The sequence below is a fragment of the Pholcus phalangioides genome, unplaced genomic scaffold, assembly GCF_987345545.1.
Source record: "Pholcus phalangioides strain wild (caught in Gottingen) unplaced genomic scaffold, Ppha-v1.0 ptg000007l_1, whole genome shotgun sequence".
Taxonomy (NCBI): Eukaryota; Metazoa; Arthropoda; class Arachnida; order Araneae; family Pholcidae; genus Pholcus; species Pholcus phalangioides.
In genome coordinates this window covers 29,696,843-29,720,784 of record NW_028301600.1, presented here as the reverse complement: position 1 = coordinate 29,720,784, position 23,942 = coordinate 29,696,843, and the positions used below count along the sequence as shown (strand labels likewise).

At 35.2% G+C, this 23,942-nt stretch overlaps 1 protein-coding gene and 1 non-coding gene across 5 annotated transcripts in view; both read right to left on the bottom strand.

Annotated features, from left to right (window-relative positions):
* Positions 1–1,658: 1,658 nt before the first annotated feature.
* The window catches only part of Hem (Nck associated protein 1 Hem), a 119,407-nt gene continuing 97,123 nt past the window's right edge, over positions 1,659–23,942 (bottom strand). For 2 of the 4 annotated variants that reach the window (XM_089232997.1, XM_089232998.1), the window contains 5 exons: positions 23,461–23,481; positions 12,029–12,113; positions 8,820–8,930; positions 5,921–6,033; positions 1,659–2,448 (listed from right to left, as the gene is read on the bottom strand). In XM_089232997.1, the coding sequence (XP_089089123.1) occupies positions 2,251–2,448; positions 5,921–6,033; positions 8,820–8,930; positions 12,029–12,113; positions 23,461–23,481 (528 nt within the window). In that variant the 3' untranslated portion in view covers positions 1,659–2,250. The remainder of the gene's footprint in view (positions 2,449–5,920; positions 6,034–8,819; positions 8,931–12,028; positions 12,114–23,460; positions 23,482–23,942) is intronic. The other 2 variants (XM_089233000.1, XM_089232999.1) reach the window with 2 other exon arrangements.
* TRNAS-GGA (transfer RNA serine (anticodon GGA)) lies at positions 3,157–3,230 on the bottom strand. Its single transcript has one exon. It is a non-coding gene; the product is annotated as a tRNA-Ser (tRNA).

Here is a 23,942-nt window from a genome sequence, read left to right as displayed (position 1 = left end):
AATGGACCACGGATGTAGCCAGTATGTGGACCATTCTGAGTGATTTCAAACAAGACAGATGAATGAGTCAGATACATTATCCCTTCTTGTCAGGATTATCAATTTTAAATTATTGGAAAGAATGCTACGTCAAGATTGGGCAGAGATTTTTTTTTTTTGTTGCAAGAGAGAGAGTTTGTTGTCTCTAATGAATCTATAGAACCAGATTTCACATTTGGCATCTGGTAACAGGTTTTGCAGTGAAAATCTTAAAATTCAAAGTTAAATTATCTCAGTGAACATTTCATTCAGAAGCATAAAACTTTATTGGAGTTTTTAGAAGGTTGGGCGTATAAGATATTCTGTATTTTAACCCTTTAAGTGGCAATGATGAGATATCTCGCCTCCATAAAAGCCTCTTATTTCAGCGCTGACGGGCCTAGATATTTTGTAAAGTTTATTTCTCAATAGAAAACTTTTTCCTATACCCTTAGTTTGCACCTGCTGAAAATTGGAGAGAGAGAAGAAAGCCTACTTCATTAATAAAGATATGGCATTTTGAAGGGGGTTTAGTGATTTCTAATTGCCGCTTAATACCTATACAGCCTGTTGCCGAATAAATGACATACGAGATTCATTCATCATTTCAATACTTTTTCTTAATTGGAAGGTGTAAGTGATGTTCAAAAAATGTTCTATTTGAATTAATACTTTGCTACAAAAAACTGAAGTTGTATAGTTCATTAATCATTTTTGTTGCACCACTGTCATTTTCCGCACACAAGGGCTAATTAGACCGAAACCTACAATTTATTACCAATTCCAAACTGCAGTTTTTTTTAATACTCAGAGAGGTTGGCGTGCTAAGCCCTTGGTGTGGGACTCCCTACAGTAGTAATCTTTTCTGTGGTCACGTCGCCATTTCTGTTGTACCCTTATCAGGAAAGTTTCTGACAAGGATGAACCAGGTATCAAACTCGTGAAACCTCTATAGATCCTTTGGTACTTTAGATGAGTATATCAACCAGTCTTATGGACCTGGGTTCCATGCCCGTTGTGTAGTTCAAGTATGACTCATTAAATGCATAGCTTCCAACTTTAGAGAATGAGAATTCGGGAGGTTTTCACGTGGATCCAAATTCTGTACAACAATAAATGTAAAAGGAATCTTTTAAAACATTTTAGGGATTTTTCATTAGTAAAAGGGAAATTTTAGGGATATATTTTTTCCATTGCAAAAACCATGAACCATGGAAACCATCGCTAATCACGGCCAATCTTTAACCAGTAGGTTAAAGTCCTTGGGTTAAATTACCTCTCAAATCTCGCAAAAAAAAATCTGTGTCGGGCCCGAAATGGGACATGCATAAAACAGATAAATGCGACCATGCCAATTTTGGATTTCGAAAGGCCAGACTGACGCTTGCTGAGTGGCGAATTTTGTTTTTTTCCCTCAAAACTGAATTTTTTTTGTGACTTGACGAAATGGCACAACACTTATGAAGCAGCAATTTTTTTGGGGGTAAATTCTTAGGGAATAATTTTCCCTAAATCTAGGGATTTTTCACAATCGCAGGCGAAATTCAGGTGGTAAAAGAATTTTTCAGGAGATGCAGTAGAAATTTGGGAGACTTGGTAGCAATGTAAATGTATTGTGTAAATAACCAAACAAATGAAAATTCTTATAAAAATTTATTTAACAAATTCGAAAATTCTTGTTCCAAAAGAAGGAAATTACATACAATATGTACAAAAAATACTTCATTTTAAAAAGCACTGCTACACATAGATAGCACTGCTTCAGTACTAAAATGTACACATGAAGAAATGACTCTATGAGTTTTGATCTTAAAATGTACAATGCAGGAGAGTAATGGCACTGCTTGCAACACACTTCAACAACCCAGTCTTATTGCAGTTGAAAATAACAGCAACCTTACTGAACTAAAGCTTTAAAATGTCTTAGACATGAACTAAGAAGTATAAAATAATAAAACTACTTCTGAAGTGCAACTTACAGAGGTCTGCTTTTTACTTTCCATAATGAATATTGATACTGGAAGTTACAAAACTCCAGTATTCATTATTTAGCAATTAACTTCCCTTCTCATAATTTAATAGGCATAAATAGCATGATGCATTTATCAACATACATTTCCCCATACATATGCATAGAATATTTATGCACATTAATATCCTATGTGGAAATGTATGCCAATATAGACACAATAACTATGTTCATCTACTGTGCAGCATTTGAGATTTTACATGTCACACACTTTCAATTCGATACACAGCATGATATGCATTCCTCAACAATGCATAAGGGAAACATGATTCTAGAAGGTCCATAGTTAAAAAAGGCGATTCTTGAACAATAAGGTCCAGCAGTAAATACACTGATTCTCGATTACGAGTAGCTTCTTTATCAGTTTCTTGTCCAAGTCTAAGCAGGCTGGAAGACGCAAGCTGCAAGAAAAAAAAATTTATAAATGTAAAAATTATAACAGCAACAAATATAAGTAATCACAATCTACTTTGAAGTGAAAAAATATGCAAAACTGCTATTATACACTATTATCTGAAACTTTAAAAAAAAAAATCCAGAAGTTTTAGCACTGACTATGTAAAATTTAGTCTTCATAAAGGGCCATGAGTATGGACTTGAAAAAAGTAAATTTGATTAATTAATGTGTGATAGATATGTACCACACCATGTAAAACTTTGAGACCCCCAGTCTAGTCTTAACTAGCCATCATAAAAACTTCAAAAGGGTCTTAATGAAAGGATGAAGAAAATTTTTGAAGCCCTTTAAAGACAGATTTTAACATAGCTTCTGGCCATAGGCGGAGATAGACTTGGAAGTCTGGGGGGGGGGGCAAGGCCATTATTGCTGGGGGGGCACGATGATGATGATGATGTCAATTCATATATACACATATACATTAGATCTGCCCACTCCACTTTTGACGCTGGGGGGGGCCCCCCCCATATCTCCGTCCATGCCTCTGGCACGGAATCAGACTGTTCATAAAAGTGTTTTGCCAGAAATAAAAGCAGGATTTTCTAACAGGCTAAGCAGGTATTCAAGGATGACGTCACTCTCCGCTACCATACGAAGGTTTTTAACAACTGGCTGTTGCGAAGATATATTTTGGAAAAAGAGAGAATTCAACTGCCCCTGCAGGGAATCGAACCCACCTCCTTTCACTTTCCGGGTGAACGTCTTAGACCACTAGACTACAGAGGCACCGAGACAAAGATTCGCATATCTTTGCTACAGCCAGTTGTTAAAAACTTTGTATGGTAGCGGAGAGTCACGTCATCCTTGCATAAGTCACTATCTGGTGGCAGCGTCAACAGTTGTGATCTTGGCCTGAGTCTGGTCTGGCCGTCCATGTACGGTCCCTTTCAGTGTACATGAGCTCCAAGGAGAGATTTGGTGCCTCTGTAGTCTAGTGGTCCAGAACGTTTACCCGGAAAAAGAAAGGACGTGGGTTCGATTCCCCGCAGGGGCAGTTGAATTTTCTCCCTTTCCGAAATACATCTTCGCAACAGCCAGTTGTTAAAAACCTTCGTAAGCAGGTATTGCAGTAGACACATTGATCATTTGCAGTTGTTTTTACATTCTCAAGTGAAAACGAATGCCTGCTACATAATCTAGATGCTTTATGTATATTTTATCAATTTGGTGCCACCTATCGGTGAGAATTTAAACTAATTTTTTTCTTGTGTCAAGAAGTCCAACTCTTTGTCAAGTCTAAAGGTGCAAACCACACAATGGGTACGTCAATTTGCTGAGTTTTTAGAATTCATTCAAATTTATGGGACAGCCTGTCTCATTGAGTGATTGGTACACTAATCACTTTGAACAGAGACTTCCTGCAAATGGTCTTGGCACCACCTTCCCTCCATATGTGAAAATTGTATCTCTTCATAAGGAAACATTTTCATCAGGACCAAGTGGTATTTGAATTAATGAAACCTCAATACATCCTTTGGTACTATAGGCAAATGTCTTATTGATCTGGATTACTACACACAGGTATAATTTAAAAAAGTGAATATGTATACAAAAAAGTGAAAGTACAGTGAAAATCCTGTATAACACCATACCATCTGTAACTATACACAATGTCCTAAAAGTTTATAGACTTATTTTTTCTGTTAACTTTTGTAGCACAGAAGTATATAGCATACTTATCATTTTTCACAGAAAATGATAAGTATTTTTCTAATAATATAAATAATGCTTGTTACAAAGTTATAAAAATTTTATTTCCAATTGTTAATTTGTTGAAATTATGTATCTCAAAAATTTAATGGAAACTAGTGAATGTACATGTATATACAAATTTAAAATGTGTAATCGTGATGTAAGGATTGAAAAATATATATACAGAAGACAAGTTTTTTTTTGTTACAATAAGCCAAGAGCGACGCAGCTTTCCGTGGAATGTCAACAAAATTTTGAAATTGCAGGGGAAGCCTATTAACGATATTTCAAAGGCTTTAAATTACTGTAAAAAACATTATTTAATGTGTATTAGCCAGTAAGAAACCTTACCATCTGAGACACGGTCAGGAAGACCTTGGTGTACAATTTCACACGATGGGCTGATAAAAGAATGACATCTAACCAAATAATGTCAGTTTGTGGAATTGCTCGGGCTTGTGACTTGAATGCATCGAGAAATACTGTTGTTATAAGACAAATCAAAAAAACTGGTTTTATGGTGCATATGAAAATGGCACATCAGCTACCATTTTCAAAGCACCACATAAGTAATAGGCTAGAGTCTTGGGTGGAGATATGGGGGCATTGCCACCCGCATCAAAAGTGAAGCCTACTGATCTAATGTATATGGGTATATATGAATTGACATGATGATCATGTCAATTCATATCTCATGTCATTGTATCTCGGCTCTCCAGAGCAGTTTAACCCTTTAAGCCATTTTTGAAATTTTTCTGATCTGCACTATAACTGCCACATCGAAAATAAAAGCGTGTTAAGAGCCCGAGATATTTGGGGAGTGACCCACATACAGTAGATCAAATTTGACGAGATATCTTGGGATTACTGCTGTAAGGGTTAACAAAGGATCTCTTCGAAAAGCCTTTGTTGGGCTACTGCTCCATGGCACCTATGACAGAAGTTGGCGGCGCACAGTTTGAGAACCCCTGTAATAAGTCATGAAGTCTACTCCAATGGAAACAGTTCAACTCAGTCAACACCTTATAACATGCCATAGAAACTGAATAGTACAATTTGTTTGAGGTTCAAAATAATGGAAAAAGTATGTTATTAATTAACATGTATTTGATCATTCTATAAACTTTTGGGACAGACATTATTTGTATTTGTTTTCTAGTCTTCTAAATTTTTTTTTAAACGAGTTGTTGAGTGCCAATCGCATCTGGTCTGTAATAAAGTACTTTTCACACTATCATGCATTTAATTTTGTTCATCTGAAAAATGACTTTTTTGCAATTCCATAAACATTTGGAACATGGTATTATTTTCCAGTTCCGGCACAATTTCCATGTGTTATATGTTCCATCTACAATGATAAATCCTGTATAACAATGCTTTTCTCCAGAGTTCTTGAAATAAGAGAGATATTCACTTCATAAAACCCAGCGAGCTCCATAGAAAGACATACAAAAAAATATATTAAACACAGGTCTCCTTTAAAAATTTCCCTTTTGTGAAATGGCGCCCCTTTACCTCTGGCATACAGAACTAAACATTTATTTTTTTTAACATTTCCGAATCTTTAATGAGTAACTAAATATTTTTTCAGGTTCCCTTTTCTGGACTCATACTATGGTGTTTTACATTTCAGTTATTTATACCCCCCCCCCCACATTTGTTCAGTTGTAATAAAAAAAAATCACAATAAATAAAAAAATGCAATAACATATTCAAATACTCACTGCTAAAAACTCTTTTAAACGGTCTTCAATATCCCCATGGCCACAAATGGTAAATAAAGCACCAGCAATACCATTAATAGCTTGAGCTAAGCAATGAATATTATTTGCATGCCCTGAAAATTTATAATCAGATTTATAATATTTTAGTAATATAATATAATTATAATATTTTAGTAATATAATATAATTATAATATTTTAGTAATATAATATAATTATAATATTTATATTAAATTATATATAATTAAATTAAATATTAATAATTATAATATTTTAGTCTTCAGATCTAAGAAAATTATCTTTCGAAAGAATAAATCATTTTGGTTTCACACAAAATCTACTTTAGATAAAATACAATCAATCAATGAAAATAATGTACACTTTATAAAAAGACGTCACTCTCCCTTGTTAATGCAATATATACGAAAACTGGCTGCATGGAGAGTAGTGGCGGATCCAGGAAGGGGCGATCACCCCCAAAGAGCTTTCACATAATAAGTGATGGGGCGATCACCCCTCCCAACAGCCTTCAAGCAAACATAACCCCAGTTATCTCAATATTTTTCTTTATTAATCTTTTTTAAATTTATTTTTTTTCTCAAATTTCCTTTCGCTAAAATTTGTGCACTCAAAGTTCAACCTTGAGCTTTCTTCTGTTGGTAAGGTCAAAAGAATAAAGAAGCCAGAGGAGGGTCAATTGAATAAGATGAATCATCGTTTTCTAGCATTTGTTATCCTTTTTTTTTTTTTAATTCTGTCCTGAAATATGCAAGCTTGACTTGGACTAAATAATGGCCATATCTTCGAGAAAAAAAAAGCTATTTTCGGTAAGTGAAAATTTTAAAGTTTTAAAATAAATGGGTTACAAATATTAATTCTATAACTTTTGTAGCACATCTGGGGTTTTCTCAGGGAATGAAGTAGCATTCGCTTACAGATTCACTGATAATGACATTAACAGGGCCCCCCCCCCTCTCCCACAGGGCGAGGCTAACAGGGCTCAGAACAATTCTCATCATTTTTTGATTTTTTACTCTACAAATTCACTATAGTAGGGCCTAAAAAGTATGAAAAATCTAAGCATAGTCCCCCAAAGAAACCTAGCTTAAAAGCCCTGCTGCAGAAGGTGAGCATTTGAACATAGCCTCTCTATATCTATGAAAATATAGACCTCTGCCCCATCTGATAATTTTAAGCCTTTATAATTTGAAATCTTTCAGGGTTGAATAAATAAGTACCTGGATTAAACGTTATAAGTGGATCCGTTTTTAACGTTTTTCCAAAAGCTGTTGTAAGCGGAAAAATGCTTTAAACGGGAAATATTAATATTTCCAGTTTAGAGCATTTTTCCGCTTACAACGTCTTAAGTCTGAGTATTAGTTGAAGGTGGAACCATGGAAATGAATCATACTAAGTGGGAAAAGGTTCTAAGAGCAGTGCTGCAACCAGATGCTTGGTTTTAAATTTTAATTTTAAATTAATTTCAATTCTTACTTAATTTTTTTTTAACATTAATTTTTCTATTTTAAGCATGTTTGACACCTGCATACAGTAGGCTGGGCCTCACTGATCAACACCTTCACTGTAAAAAATCTTCCCCCAACACATCACCCTGGATCCGTGCCTGATGAAGAGATATTGATGTTTCAGGAAAAGAAAATCCATCTCTGACCCCACAGGGACTCGACCCCAGTGCAGCCTTAACGCATGGGGCACGGCCCAGGGGCCTCAAGAGAAGAAAGGGCCTCAGAAAAATGAGAAGTAGTTGAATGTTGAGAAGTTAGCAGCTAGGGCCTCAGAAAAACCACTTGGCCGGGGGCCCATGATGCTCTTAAGACGGCCCTGCTCGACCCCTGGTGTCTCGTTTGCCTGACAAGTTTTTTCTTTCTTTCAAACCAAGGTCTATCGCCATGGGAAATTTACTACCTAGTGAGTTGAGCCAGAAGTGTAAGTGTGTGTACCTAACAGTCTGAGTGCGTATCTAGTGTTGTGTCTGATTTTTCAGTGCTGCCATTTATAGTTCAGAAGTGAAGTGTAATGACTGAATATTTGTAGCATTTGTAGGACTGTTGCTCTCTGTGGTGAGACTTTTTAACAGGGAGATGCACTCACATTAACGCCTCAAAGTTTGGAACCACAGAAAAGCAACTTCAGCCAATCACCACAGTTGTGACGTGGGGTTCAAACCAGAGTCCTCCAGATGCAAGTTGGATATCAGCAAACTCCGGTTTGAGATGACCATCCAACGCCAAAAGCTTGAAGATTCCCAATAATACTGATACTGAGAGATACTGATGTTTTTAGGAAAAGAAAATTCATCTCTGCCTTCACGGATACCCAAAATCCAGTCTCTCGTATGCCGGACGAGTGCTCTACCAACTAAGCTAGGAAGACAGAATAGCCCCCCTTGGAGCGCACGTATATACTGGATGGCTCCGTGCATCTGGTGACCCTGAAGTCATTTTTGAGCTATTAGCACAATGTTGCTGCCGTACATTGTACGAATCCATTCAGCATATACATGTGTTCCAAGGGGGAAATATTCTGTCTGTCTTCATAGCTTAGTTTGTAGAGCACTCGTAAGGCAAACGAGAGACCAGGATTCCAGTCCATGTGAGTGCAGAGAAGACTTTTCCTTTCCTGAAACATCAATATCTCTTCATGCAACCAGTTTTCCGCATATATTGAAATAATGTATTGTTTTTCAGTGTCCATAAGCATCACTTAGTGAGTTTCAAGATAACCCAATTAGCGGTACGACTACTTTCACTGATCTGCATAAAAAATTAAAAATGACACCTTTTTTCCCAAGGTGGTTTTTTCCAATTTTATGCACATGCTTCCCCCCCCCCCCTTTCAAACACAACTTTTTAAAGTTCAATGATATGTATCTTACAAACCTTCAAGAGCTGCTTTGTAGTATGATCCTTCATTGCGAGATAATTTAGGAAGGGATACAGCAACAAAAACCATCAGTAAACAGGCTACTGTGTATTCATCCTCTGCTACTTCTACATGAAAAATTAATGTCAGTTATGTGCAAATTTATAGATAAATAAATAGGTGAGATATGTTTTCAATCCAAAACTGTGAAAAAGCCATTTTTTAAAAAAATTTATGTATAAGGTTTTCATTATAAGGTGACGATATGAAGTATATGAACAGCATAAAAAAAAAGCTTGTCCCTTGATTTACTGCTGAAAATGGAGTACTTTTTAAATAAAACTTTTATTGCTTCATTAGTATGTGAAACCACATACAGAGACCAATAGTCCTTTTTCTCTTCACTCATTTTGGTCTCTTCAGACCTCTCCCCCAATTAACTACTACATTTTCAAGTACAGTCCAACTTGGTTAATTTGAAGTGTAAAGTCACTGGAAAAAAAATTGAATTATCCAAAATTTGAATTATTGAATTAATCTATACTAGATAAATATAAAACGACTACAAATCACAACTTAAGTATCAATATGCATATAGGATAATAATTATCAATTATTAAAGTTTAATCATCAGTTATGAAATTTTAATAATTTATAACTGTGATTTGTAGTTTCCAATACTTTCCTTACTTTTAAAATGACGATAAAAAGTTTCAGATTTTGAATGGTACACCTTGATCCATAGGTTAAACAATGTAATTTGTATCATTCTTGACCCATTCTAGCTGAATAATGCTTAAAAAGGAGAATTAAATTATCAAAGAAAAAAACACTAAAAATTTACAAATTATCATTTTGGTACTTTTCTATATTTCATTTATTCAAAATAGTTCACTCGTCATTAAAGAGCACTTTTCTTGTATTCATTCAGCACGGATGAGCTTTTCATTAAATTACATCAAAGTTTTGCTGGCTTTTGGTCAAAACAACAGTAATTTTCTTTTCGTCAAACTGAGTTGCTAAAAAAACAAATCTAATGCAAAAAGCAAATTCAATTCTGACGTATGTTTTAGCATACAAAAGGCACCGCTTTCACAGAAAGAAGCACCCATTTTTTTTACAAAAGTCTATCATAAAACCCGAGTCTATACTGGGTTGTCTTAAGATTTTTCTGAAATCCTCTTACCTGTACTGAAATGCTTGATTACAAAATCACATGCTTAATCTCAAAAATCTTAAACAGATCTCATTATCTTGAGGTCCACCCTTGTCCTTGAGCCCCACCCCAAGCCGTGCCTGGGTGGACCCATGCACTGGGTACATCTTCAGAACTGGCCCCAGGGCCGTCATTTCAACTTTTTTCGGGGGGGGGGGGCAAAGCACGTGTACTCAATGTATGTATATAAACTGAAGAGCCAAAAAAACTGGTGCAGGCATGCGTATGCAAATAAAGAGATATGGAACCAATCAGAGTACGGCGCTGTGGTCGGCTATATAACACAACAAGTGTCTGTCATAGTTGTTAGATCGGTTACTGCTGCTACAATGGCAGGTTATAGAGATTTAAGTGAGTTTGAACGTGGTGTTATAGCTGGCGCACGAGAGATGGGACATAGCATCTCCGAGGTAGCGATGAAACTTGGATTTTCACGTATGACCATTTCACGACTGTACCGTGAATATCAGGAATCCGGTAAAAAACTAAATCTACGACATCGCTGCGGCCGGAAAAAGATCATGCAAGAACGGGACCAACGACGACTGACGAGAATCATTAAACGTGACAGACGTGCAACCCTTCCGCAAATTGCTGCAGATTTCAATGCTGGGCCATCAACAAGTGTCAGTGTGCGAACCATTTACCGATATGGGCTTTCGGAGACTAAGGCCCACTCGTGTACCCTTGATGACTGCACGACACAAAGCTTTATGCCTCGCCTGGGCCCGACAACACCGACATTGGACTGTTGAGGACTGGAAACACATTGCCTGGTCTGACGAGTCTCGGTTCCAATTGCTTCGAGCTGATGGACGTGTACGGGTATGGAGACAACCTCATGAATCCATGGACCCTACATGTCAACAGGGGACTGTTGAAGCTGGTGGAGGCTCTGAGATGGTATGGGGCGTGTGCAGTTGGCGTGATATGGGACCCCTGATACGTCTAGATACGACTCTGACAGGTGACAGGTACGTAAGCATCCTGTCTGATCACCTGCACCCATTCATGTCCATTGTGCATTCCGACTGACTTGGACAATTTCAGCAGGACAATGCGAAACCCCACACGTCCAGAATTGCTACAAAGTGGCTCCAGGAACACTCTTCTGACTTTAGACACTTCCGCTGGCCACCTAAATCCCCAGACATGTAACATATACATGTGATTAACATATCTGTGATGTCTTGCAATGGGCTGTTCAGAAGAGATCTCCACTCCCTCTTACTCCTACGGATTTATGGACAGCCCTGCAGGATTCATGGTGTCAATTACCTCCAGCACTACTTCAGACATTAGTCGAGTCCATGCCACGTCGTGTTGCGGCACTTCTGCGGGTTCTTTTCATGTTGCTCAGCAGACAGAATGTTACCATGGCAGTTCGAACCACAAGTCAAGATAAAAAAAAAACGACATCCTTGTATACTACCAGAATTTTAAAATTGTGTATTTTTGGTACTCAAAGATTTAATGTGTAACAACTTGGTCGAGAGGAACAAAATCTCACTGCTAATAGAATTTTTCCAAACTATATTTGCTCATACAAAAACCACAATTTTTTCCAACAACTTTAAATTACCCAAAACATTTGGAAAAAAATTGAATTAAACAAGAAATTTTAACATTAAATTAGATCGAAAACTCAGAGAGCTCGTAAAAGTTCTAATTATCTGCAATTTTAATTAACTAAGTTTCAGAGTATTTTGACAGGAGACAGGCTTAACAATGAAGCAACCATCGAAAAAACATTTAAAACTTTTGTCAGTCTTCTGTATCTATAAAATGAGATAATTACACTGGATCTGCAATAAGAAAAATATATCTAATGAGATCTATTCTGATCGATATAAATTATTTCCTCATAGTCAATGTAGTTTGAAGTGTTAGTACCAAATCAAACATTTATCGTGCAACACATTTATGTAAAGTATAACCTCTCTCTCCCAACAACGGCCATTAATGAGATGGGACCACACAAATATGGTTCTATGAATTTGATTTACTCACCATTTTTTTGAGTACGAAGTGCAGCAACTAACGCTGGATCAACTTTACATGGAAGGCCAGCAGCTGATGCCATCTCACTCACAATCTAAATTTTAAATGTTTAACATAATCAATTAGAGAGAAAATGCTTGCATTTTTTTATATCATTAATTATCAAGTTGCATTAAAAGTTTGCGACCATATTACAATTAAACCCTATTGGACCATGACTCTGCACATGAAACCAGATTTGTATATTTATGTCAGGAAATATTTATCAAAGAAATAATCATAAATATGAAGAACATAAAAATATATGAACAAGGTCCAATGCTACAAAAACTCGGTTGGTTAAATTTTGAAGTTTATAAGATTGAAGTTAAATAAACTTAGATTTACATAAAACTAAGAAAAATGTTAGGAGATAATCTTGCTCGCTTATAGTTCAGTTTTATCAATTCAAAATGACGCTTATACATGATAAAATTGAAAGCATAGCACATACGACAATTTAGTAGCAAACTGTTGATTCTAGAGGCATAGCTCCAATAAGGAAGAGGTATCCAAATAACGTGTAGTACTCAGATCTAAGTCATTTATGTTGCAAGGGGTTGTATAGTTAAAATAAACATGTTAACTTTTCATAAAGACACCCTGCGCTATTTAACCCAACTAAAACTCTACTGATGAAAAAAATCTATGTTTCTAAGTGCCATATACACTGATATAACCAAATTCGAAAAATGAAGGCAAGTTGGGGAAAAAACAGCTTTAAGGGGACATACAACTGTTGAACAATCAAAAAATCGAATTTTTTTTTTATTATTTTAAAAAATTCTACAGATCTTCCTGAACATTTTGATACCTCCCTTTTTGTTCTACAAGCAGTAGAAATCAAGATAGATGGGAATATGTGTGACACAAAATTTAAATTTCACAAGTTTAAAGGGACTTCGAGCCACATGGCTTCACTGTTTACTTATATGTTTCACATTTATATACATTTGTTAGACTTTTCCTACCCCATCTATATTCGAAATCTCTCTCTTGTGACTTTTTTCCTTTTTCCTTCATTGAATTGAAGGGAAAAAAAACTGTCACTCACACATTTTCGTTTACATATGCACTTCATGCAAGTGACTCAGTGAGTCTATCATGTTCTTTTGTATTACATTACAATTTAGTTTATAATTATTTCACAATTATTTTTTCGTGAGTGGTTATTTGTTAGTGTAGTTATTGTTCAGCATTTAATGCTGTTTTTTTTCCTAACTTTCCTCCATTTTTTAAATTTGAATATCTCGGTGAATATTGCACTTGGAAGCATGGAATTTTTTTAGTTGGCATTAGGAGAGACAGGGCAACAACTTTGTAATTGGGTTCTTTAGTACAGGGTGTCCATACGAAAAGTTACCATTTTTTATGTTAATAATTATACAACCCCTTGCAACATGAATGACATATCTGAGTACTACACATTATTTGGATACTTTTTCTAATTAAAAGTATGCTTCTAGGATCAATGTTCCGCCAGTAAAAAACCATATGCACTGTTACCTATGCATCCTGTATAATAATCGTACGATCATAGCCAAAGTATGGTCAGGACACCCAAGTATAAGGTACCAACACACAAGTATATTAAAGGACACCCTCCAGGGTGTCCTGTAAGTGCTAGCACAGCCTTTATCTCATCAACCGCTTGTCATAGAGGTATGATTTCAATTCATATAGTTCCAACAAGCATTCAAAAATTACCCTGTAGCAGTTTTGAGAGTGGAAATACAGTGTGCCCAAGAACCCAATTACGAAGTTGTTGCCCTGTCTCTCCTGACGCCATAAAAAAATTCCATGTTTCTAAGTGCAATATTCATAGAGATATTGGAGTTCAAAAAATGGAGGGAATTTGGGAAAGAACAGTGTTAAATGTGGGTAAAACAGTTTTTCAGTATTTAATTGCTGTTCTTTCCCAAATTTCCTTTTTCTCAAATATCTCTGTGAATATGGCACTTAGAAACATGGAATTTTTTTTTATGGCATCAGGAGAGACAGAGCAGCAACTTTGTTATTGGGTTCTTGAGCACACAGGGACTGTATAAAAACTTATTTTTTTTTATTTTGTGACACACTATATTTTCACTCTCAAAACTGCTACAGGGTAAATTTTGAATGCCTGCTGAGCATTTTATAAATTGGAATCATACTTCTATGATAGACGGTTGATGAAATAAAGGCTCTGCTAACACTTACAGGACACTATAATAGCCACCTCAGCTTTTTGACGTTCATTCCTATTGAGAACATATTAATCAATAAAATTCAATATGCTTTTGGAATTGTTTTAAAATCTTTCTCAGGTTGGCATCAATTTTGTTACTTTTTGATAACCACTAGGGCGATTATTTAAAGTGCTTAGATAAGAGATCAAGTTCCACTTGGTACAAGTGTGTACATAAGTAAAATTGTAATTCACATGATGAAATGAAATACCAAATGTTTGTGCCTTCTGGTATTAGAGATGCAACACATTTAAATAGTTCAACATAAATCACACTCAGCACAAACTGTACTCAAAGTTGTAACTGCCATGAAGATAAAAAATCTTCATGGAAATACACTCATATTGCACATCTGACTAAAAAGCTTAGATATTTCCTACATAGATTTTATCACATACAAAATCTCATTAATAATTTTTTTCTACGTTCCATACACTATGCTTGGTACCAATCAATACGGAGTAAATATTTGGAGGTGAGTGTTAACTTGATGAGTTAATTAAAGATAGTTAATGTTGACTAGATGAGTTAATTGAAGGTAGTTAGGAAAACTGAAACAGTTATATAGATATAATAGTAGTAATAATAGTATAGGGAAAATGTAGTTTAAAAGAAAGAAAAGTAAGCAGCTACAGAAGGTAAAAGAAACCTATGTTAGTACAAGAATGTAGGCCAGGAGGCACTGTTAGTTAGCAGTGAATTTTCGCTGGGAAAGTCTAATCAAAGGAAACAGGTTGTTGAATTTATGGGAAAAGGTCTACTTGAGAATGCACTAATATGTAGTCTGAGAAAATGAGAAAAAGTAATAAAATTAGATCCTAATAGAGAATGATAGGTAGGTGAAATAATGGCCACGTCGAGCTGAGGACCGCGGCACTGGAAATCTTATGTAAAAAAGATAAGGCTAACCTTTGTCATTGGTCAAATGCATTGATTTATTAAGGAATGTATGGCTAGACCATAGTTTTTCCACCTTTTTGTTCCATCGCCCCTACCCAAGCAAACCCATAGGATCCTATGTTAAACCAGTAGCTTTTATCGCCCCCTTGGGCCATTCCATTGCCCACCTTGGGAAACACTAGGCTAGACTATTTCTATGAACGTGGAATAGATCTGAATTTAAATGATTGGGTCAAAGATTATGGGTTTGTGAGATTTTACTAGAGAAGAAGGTAAGAGCCAATGTGAAGTAAAAGTTTCATAGTGAAAAGTAGGACAGTATTTTCTTTACTCCCCCCCCCCCCCCCGAAGTGCCAAAAGTCATGGGATACCTCCTAATATTGCTGCACTTTGCCGGGTAAAAGGGAGTGTCCCACACATTATTAAGAGGTATCCCATGACTTTTGGCACTTCAGTGTAATAAGTTGGCCGAATGAAAAGTTTTGAACTAGAGCAAAAAGGCGAAGTTAAAATTATAATGAAAATATAAAATGATTTTAGAGCAAGAGGAAAGGGAAGATTATCAGGACAGTGAATTTTACGGTAGGAGGAGAACTAGGAGAAAGATGGACGATAGGAGAGTCCTCAGCTTTATTGGGAAAGTCATACCAATTTCATGTCATGTTTTTCATTAATGTAGTCTCTCACATTGCATATAAAATTTAATTATAATGCAAGTACCATAAAACTTTAAGTTTGTAATTATGATAAATATGTTATAAATGTTAAATGTTTTGATCTATTATTTTCAAAGTTCAGTTGTTTCCAGTTAAAAGTTTAACAGCCTAGGTTATTATTACAGTGTTGTTTGTGGGTTGCTCTTCAAATTGAAAGACATCCTGATTCGGTAATTTAACTGTCATAATGCATTGTACGCAAGTCAAAGGAATGTTGAGATGGGTAATGGTGATATAGTAGCAAGGGAAAAGGACCATCCCACAATACCATGAGACTATAAAACCAATATATTTCCAATCAAAGCCATAACTAGGAAGAACATGCAGAGGGTGCAAATTTCATCCTTTGCACTCTCCCTAAACATTACAGGGGGGGGGGGGGGGGTGCCAAAATATGTGCTTGCTCTGGCTGACCAAGCATCTCGTTGTGGTCCTGCTTCCAATCAGAAACATCCAACAGAAGTTTCTTTGTGCTATTCAATTTCAAATAATGATTCAACTGCAAAACATATCTCTGAAAAACTACAACTATTTTTCTATAAATTGATCTTGTTCCTACACAAAAATAAAATATGTACTCAACAAAGAATAAATGTCTTTGAGAAGACCTAATGAAATCTATGAAATTCCATTACATAAAAACAGAGAAATATTCTGCAAACATTTCTTCTATTTGGCACCTAAAATTTATAATACATTACCTTATGATTTTTCAAGTAACACTTTATACAGTGTGTTCAAAACAAAAAAAATCTATCCAATATATATTAACCCTTTAAGCGGTTTTTAAAATTTTCCTGATCTGCATTATAACTGCCACAGTAGAAATCACTAAACCTTCAAGAAATTGCCACCTATTTCCAAGAATTTTTTTTTCGATTGGGCATGAGATGATAAATGCTTTCCTCTAACACTAAAAATAATAAAAAACAAGGGAGAGGGAAAAACAATTATTTTCCGTTAATTTATGTGTACACAAGAATACTATACTTCCTCGAAGGTAAAAAAAAAACATAGTTTCTCTCCTCTTCTGTTACCATATTTTAAAGAAAGGCTGACTCTGCCCACTGGTGGTTGAATGAAAGAACAGGGAGGAAGAAAACATGACAGGGAAAGACTGTTGTACAGAGCTAGCTGGGCTCGTCACTCCCAAAATAAGAGCATTTTAATAACCAGAGATATTTTGGGATTGCCAACATAAAGCAAATCAAGTTGGGCGAGATATCTAGGAATTGCCACTGTAAGGGTTAACCAATTCAGGTATTGAAGTTTATTTTTAAGTATGAATTTTATTGCAGATTTAAAATATTGTTTTATATTTTCATATATATTTGTTTTTTATCCATGTATGTATGTTCACACAACTAATTTTAATTAATACAAATTTCTTTTACTTCAATATCCATATGATCTATATTTGTCACTGAATTTCGATGAATACATTAGTTTAAGACATTATTTAGACATCAAATGTATCCAACTTTATTCTGGTGGTCAGTACAGGTAACATTTTTACTCCTTGACCAGTCAAAAAAAAGAAAAATGTTTATATTTCTATGTTTCTGCATTTATTACTTAGTTACAGGAATTTGTAATTAATTTTCTAAGCCCTTTCGAATCAAATTTTTTTTTGACTTTGAGAAAAAATTCTTAAATAAGGGAATGTCCTGTATACAAGTCATTTATATATACAAGTCAGAGCCTAAAACATGTATGTATGTGTGTATAATGTTTTCTTTCAACATTATTAGGCATTAATATAATAGAACAGCAGACAAGCATTGCTTTAATGTGATGAGTTATAACACACATGTCAACATTGGTGCAAGGCCTCTCTGTCTGACCAAAATACAAAAAAAACCTAAAATTTTTTTTCTTCAAATTTGAAAATTTTTAAATTTAAATTTCATTCAAACACAACACCCCATAGGAACTGGACCCCTAAGGCCCTAAGCCACATGCCCCCAAGCGTAAGTGGATAAAGATTGTTTCTCGAACAGGAAGGGGGAGGACAACGACAAATATCCACCTCTGCTCTTCTGCATATGCCAAGAATACAATTTTTGTAATGAACGGGGGGCATGTGATTGTGCCTATTTGCCCCCCATATTAACCATGCCCCCAAACAGCTATGCAAGGTTGCCTAAGCCCTCAGTAATTCGTGAATATTCAATGCACACCATCCCTATATGTCCCTGTGGGTAGTATATACAAACATATAGCAACCCTAGACCTCAACCAATGTTTTTGTCATATCAGAGTTCCTTCAGCACGTACGACAAAACTTTATGGAACAAGCATATCAACAAATGAATCAAACTGTGCAGGTGCAACCGCGCACTTTGAAAACACATTTTGCGGATACACACAAGACTTTAGAACACAACTGTCACTCAATATTAAGCGGTGTGCACAACAGCCGCATTGCGTTGCAAAGCACTGTGGTGCATGGCAATAATGGGTTGAAAACAGAGCAAAGTAGCTTAGAAAGTTGTTGAACTGAGCAAAGTGTGAGTGATCAAGTAGTTTTTTTCATTGGTTCAATGACTGTCAAAATGAGCAGTTTGCCAGACAGCGCTGCACATCAGAAGAAAACACCATCTAAATAGAATATGCACGAATGAACCCATTTCTCAACTGATTCCATTACCACGCACAGATAGTACATATCAGCACAGGTAAAATAAAAATAAGAGTAAACGTTGCTTATATATACATATACGAGAGCTAAAACCATCGCGTGAATATACATAGTGCAGGCTGATTTTCCAATTTGACAGTTAGTGCTCCATTCACTCACACAGGGAAGCACAGCAAGGGGCTGATATGGCTCCAGCCAACACCATCTGTAGTAAAAAAATCTGGAATGGAGTCGAAAAAGATCTCCACTTAGGAGCCCTGCAGCAGGATGTGGGACCATTGGACCAACCAATGGCCCTTCTGGTGGACAGATTTCACATATTCCTTTTCCCTATTCATATTTTTTGAAGTCTGATATTGGACGCTTGTTATTTGCTCTGTTGTCATGCTCTGGTGTCGGCCTAGATCGTAAGCTTGTCACAGTATTCCAGGGGTTCTCTAACTTTTGTTCTTGCGGCTCCCTTGCCTAATTCACGGTTCATGAATGGCTTCCCAAAATAAATTGATATTTTCCCATATAAAAAACCACTTCAAAGCATAAATAGGCCCACAAATCGATATCTCCAGCTCACCGCAACACACTTTGAAAAACACTGCCGTATTCCTTTAAATTTGGCTTAAATGTTGCATCACAACATAATTAATGCTGAACGATTCACCAATTTCATCACTGACCTTTAGTCCAGTATTTGTCTTCTCTCGTTCTGTTACATGCGCATTCTGTACAATTTTGTTGTTTGCTATAGCTAGTTAGCAAAGATTGATGCGATTAAAAAAAGATGACTTAAAAAAACATTGTTCCTTTGCAGAAAAAAGAAAATTGATGCCCTTTCTCGTGCCCCTCCCCAAGGGTGTGGCTGACAGAGCAATCACTATAAGTATTTGTTTCTTCATGCTATGAATTACAGAGTCTCCCATGAAAACTCTGGCATGGGAACCCGCCAAAGATCCCACAGCCTACGGACCTGCTCCACAATGTGGGGGGGGGGGGATCATGTCCTTTCTGTGGAAACCAATATTGTTCCCAAGAGGAGTCCCAACTGCCATGGTCCATTACAGCCAACCCCTTCCCAGGAAATATGTGATTCTGAGAACACTGTTTTAGACAAATATTAAAGATGTTGAAAGGTCTAGACAAGCAAAGAAACAAAGGTCTTTGTTCATCTATGCTAAATAGATCCCCACACCAATATAATGTCTGCCCCCCAATGTAGGATGGCTACAAATTGGCAGATAGCATTGTTCCTTTCTGTTGCTACTCACCCATCCATCTCCTCCCCGGGCAAAAAACGAGAAAAGAAAAGGGGAGTGGAAAAAGTATTGCATGCTAAAGCTTCTAAAAAACCTAGATTTTAGGGGAAAATGGTCTCTGGAGAATCATAAAAAAACTATGACTTTTTTGGGACTTCCGAGACCTTTATCTCATTGCGTGACTTTTCCATGATGGTAGACACCCTGATAACTTAACTGGAACACTGAAGAAACCATAAGAGAATGTTTGCATTGTTTAACCACTAAACAGCGTCCAACTCCACAACTTGTCCTCTTCTTACCCACTTGCATCCAGAAGTGGAATAATCTGCAAAATTGTGAGGCTACTCATCATCAAGAGAAATAATCAGTAAAATTGTGAATGCCCTTTATTATCAAGTGGAGTAATCTGCTTGCACAGTATGAAAAACTCCAGTTTCTTTGCAATGCATAGTAATACATGGTAGGTAGTGAATTCAGAGGGAAGATGCAAATGGGTTAAGCGGATGCAATCAACTTAATAAAGCATTCTTCAGAGAATATTGCAGCAATCACCAATGCTTTTTGCTGACCAAGCAATTAACACTGATTGTTTTTCACTATTCCCATGTATGGTGCACAGGCTGCAGAGAAAAACTCTAGATATATCTAATATGCTACTCTAGGAGAACTCTTTTGAAAAATGGTTGATGTTCATATGGCCTTCATTTCCAAGAAATTTTTTTACCATCACCAGCAATGCCTGGAATTTTATAATTCAAGATGCCATCTAGAAAAAACAAACTTTTAGATGACCTTCATTCCAAACAAAAATAAATTAATATAAATCAGTGAAACTCTTACATCTCTTTATTATACTGAAAGAAAATCACCTCATTTTTGTAGTCACCAAGTAATCAAAATTATAAGCAACTAAGATAATTAAAATTATTAAATTATATCAACTTTTCACTTGCTGAAATAATGGAAATTTAAGTATAATTGGGCCTCTTTGTATTTGTAATCTCTTTCCCTGTTTTTTGGAAAATGCCATTGCAGTGCTAATTCTCATATCAGACAAAAATATAAATTTTACATGTTAAATGTTTTAAAAAATACCACCTAAAGGTTTTACCAGTGCTTCTAGAAGTGTTTCTAAAAAACTGTTGTTTAAATGTTACTGAAAAATATGAAAGAAAAATTCAAAATATTGGCAACAGTTGGCTTCATTGCCGTGGTTCCCCATTATTATGCAATCAATGAATCTACAATCAGATGTATCAAGAAAAAATAACTTGAAATTTGATCAGCCGTTTCTGTAGCTACACCTGCTACTATATAACCCTGAATCCACACGTCTCTCACATAGAAAGGGCTGTTTTTTCTCTGGACAAAATAGAAAAAAGGTATGCAACTTATGTATTGCACAAATTGCATACTATAACCGTAATTATTAAATCTGCAAATCTGCGAACATTGGAATAAGTCACATCTCCCAATATTTTGTATGTGAACAATAGAAAAGCTATGACTAAGAAAACACTTTTCCTGGATTGGTTTAAACAGTTTCATTTCAGAAGTCAGAAGGTGCCTTGACAGTAAAGACATGCAATTCAAAGTTCTTTAAAAAGAGAAGCATGGAACAAAGGCTTCATAAGTATAAATCAGCAATAAATTGTTTTCATGACATAGGCCCATCTATGGTATGTTTTTAACATGTAGAAAAATTTGTAGAGAAAGTATTGTTACCATACTCTAACAAATTAACTGAAAAATGAAGATTAAACAGCTAACAGGCATCATAATATTCTTTCACAAAAACACTGCCTAGAATTTCTAGATGATCCCTTCTGCTATTCAAAGCCAGGATCTCTTAGGCATCTTGATATAAACGAGATGAATAAAAAAAGTTTATGGTTTGTGTCATTTGCAGATTTTCCATATTTGTTGTGATCCCTAGAATGAAACACCATGTCCCCCCCCCCCCCTGTGAATACCAAAGGATGACCATACTTATAAAAAGGAATACGGGGATCAGATTTTTAAATAAAGCAATCAATGCACACTATTATCCTATAAAAAACTGCAATCGTTATGATTACCTAATAATTATTGGATGATTAGATATATTAGCGGATACACAGAGAATTTAAAATGAAAGCTATATAGATACCAACCATGCTCCCAGAAAATTCTCTAGACTGTAGAAAAAAAGATGGCTAGTTCTGACTCTAGTATCTGATGGAGGAATAGCTCTTGTATCTGGTAACCAGTGGAGGATGAATGTAAGAATTTTATTTTTAATGAAAAATTTATTTTCTATATGTGTGTGTGTGCGCATATTCTCTCTACAAATCTACAATTTTAGACCAATCTCCAAATTTTGCATATATACCAAACCAGATTCAACTTGAATGATAGGCTATTTAAACAATTTTCAGAGCCCAAAATGGGTAAAAAACTGTTGGACAACAATTATTTGTAAGCATCAACAATGACTTTTGGAATGTTTACTTTGGTTACCATGGTTCCCAAACACTGCATTTCAAACATGTTTACGCATTTACAATAGTTTGTCCCTTTTCAATGCTCCAAGTAAATGAAAAAGACTTGATCATTGCCAGGTATTATAACAAGTATGCTTATGAAACTACTAATTTTAACTGTGTTTTTACAATTTAAAAGTTATGTGGATTCGATGGATAGAAATGTCATTTTCCAAAGCTTTGGGGTTCATTTTGAAATGAAAATATTGAATAATTTAAGTTTTGCATTGAATAAATAAAATATTTTAACATTAAAATGTATAGGGTTACATCAAAATTGAAGAAAAACACTGTATAAATATGAAAGTTATATAAACAACAAATGATAAACATTGTATTACTGTATAATCCTTCATGTTTACTGCAATGACCCAAGAATTACAAAATTGAAAAAGAGCTTCAACATTAGCCTTATGCATGATATACGATGTGCAACAAATTTGCAGAAGTTATTAAAAAATCCACTCAATTTTTTTTATTCGCTATCCATATTTTATATACATATATATTTTTTAATTCAATCAAAAAGTTTTTCTGTTAATGCTGTTATGAATTTTTTTGACATAAGCTGAGGCTGAAAAATTATGCATTATTTAATGAAAGTTTAAGACACTGTTTTTTTTAATGGTATAAATTGTTCAAGATAGAATACCCAAAATTTGCATACCCTTTTCAATTACCTTTTACGATCATTTGCAACTTAAGAGTTGCCTCTCTCACTATGTTATTTTATTTATAAAAACATCATATACTTTGAAACTATATGTATCTTTTATTACTAAGAGATCACCAACATACACATAAAGAAGCACCTCTTATAAAATGGTGTTCCAAAATTAATTGATCTTTCCATGCAATTCAAACTAAGATTTTCACTTCTATGATTTACCTATCAACTCATAAAAATAATGTTATACATTCGTCAAAACATGCTCAACAAATATAGAATTTGAATTACTTAAGAAAAAAGATCCAAGATTTTAAGGAAACTTTTCGACATGCAAAATTAATGCATGACACACAAATGTTAAGAAATATTTCATCCTTGTGAATAAATATGAGAAGGATTATAGTAATCAATATACGCAGCCAACATGCAAAGTGAGAATTGCAAGCATTTATATGAGAAAAATATGGCTAACCTGAACTCTGATATTTTCAAGCTTGCAAGAAAAAGGGAAAAAGTATATTATTAGCTACAAGTAGTAATAAATATTATTTATGTAAATAAAATAAAATCATAGATCATTTTTAAACATCTAGCCTGATCTACAGTTCGCATTGTGTCTCCCTTTTGAAAAACAAGTAATAAATAATGAGGCTTAGCTTTGCCCAATAAGAAATTTAAAAACTTTACAAAAATAACCTTATTACTCTGACCAGATGGTGGGTACTACATGAGTGTACATCTATCAGATATCTGATCACAACTCAAACAAATATAAATTCAATTGTGTAGTAACAACAGAGTTATGAATCGGGTTTCAATGAAATATTATGTGCTCTTGAGAAACAAGAAATGCAAAACACAAATGACATGAAACACAAGCAAAGAAGTGCATGCTTTGAAGTTTATCGTGAATACAGGTGCAAGTGCAATGAGAATCAAAAAATTGAATTCTTT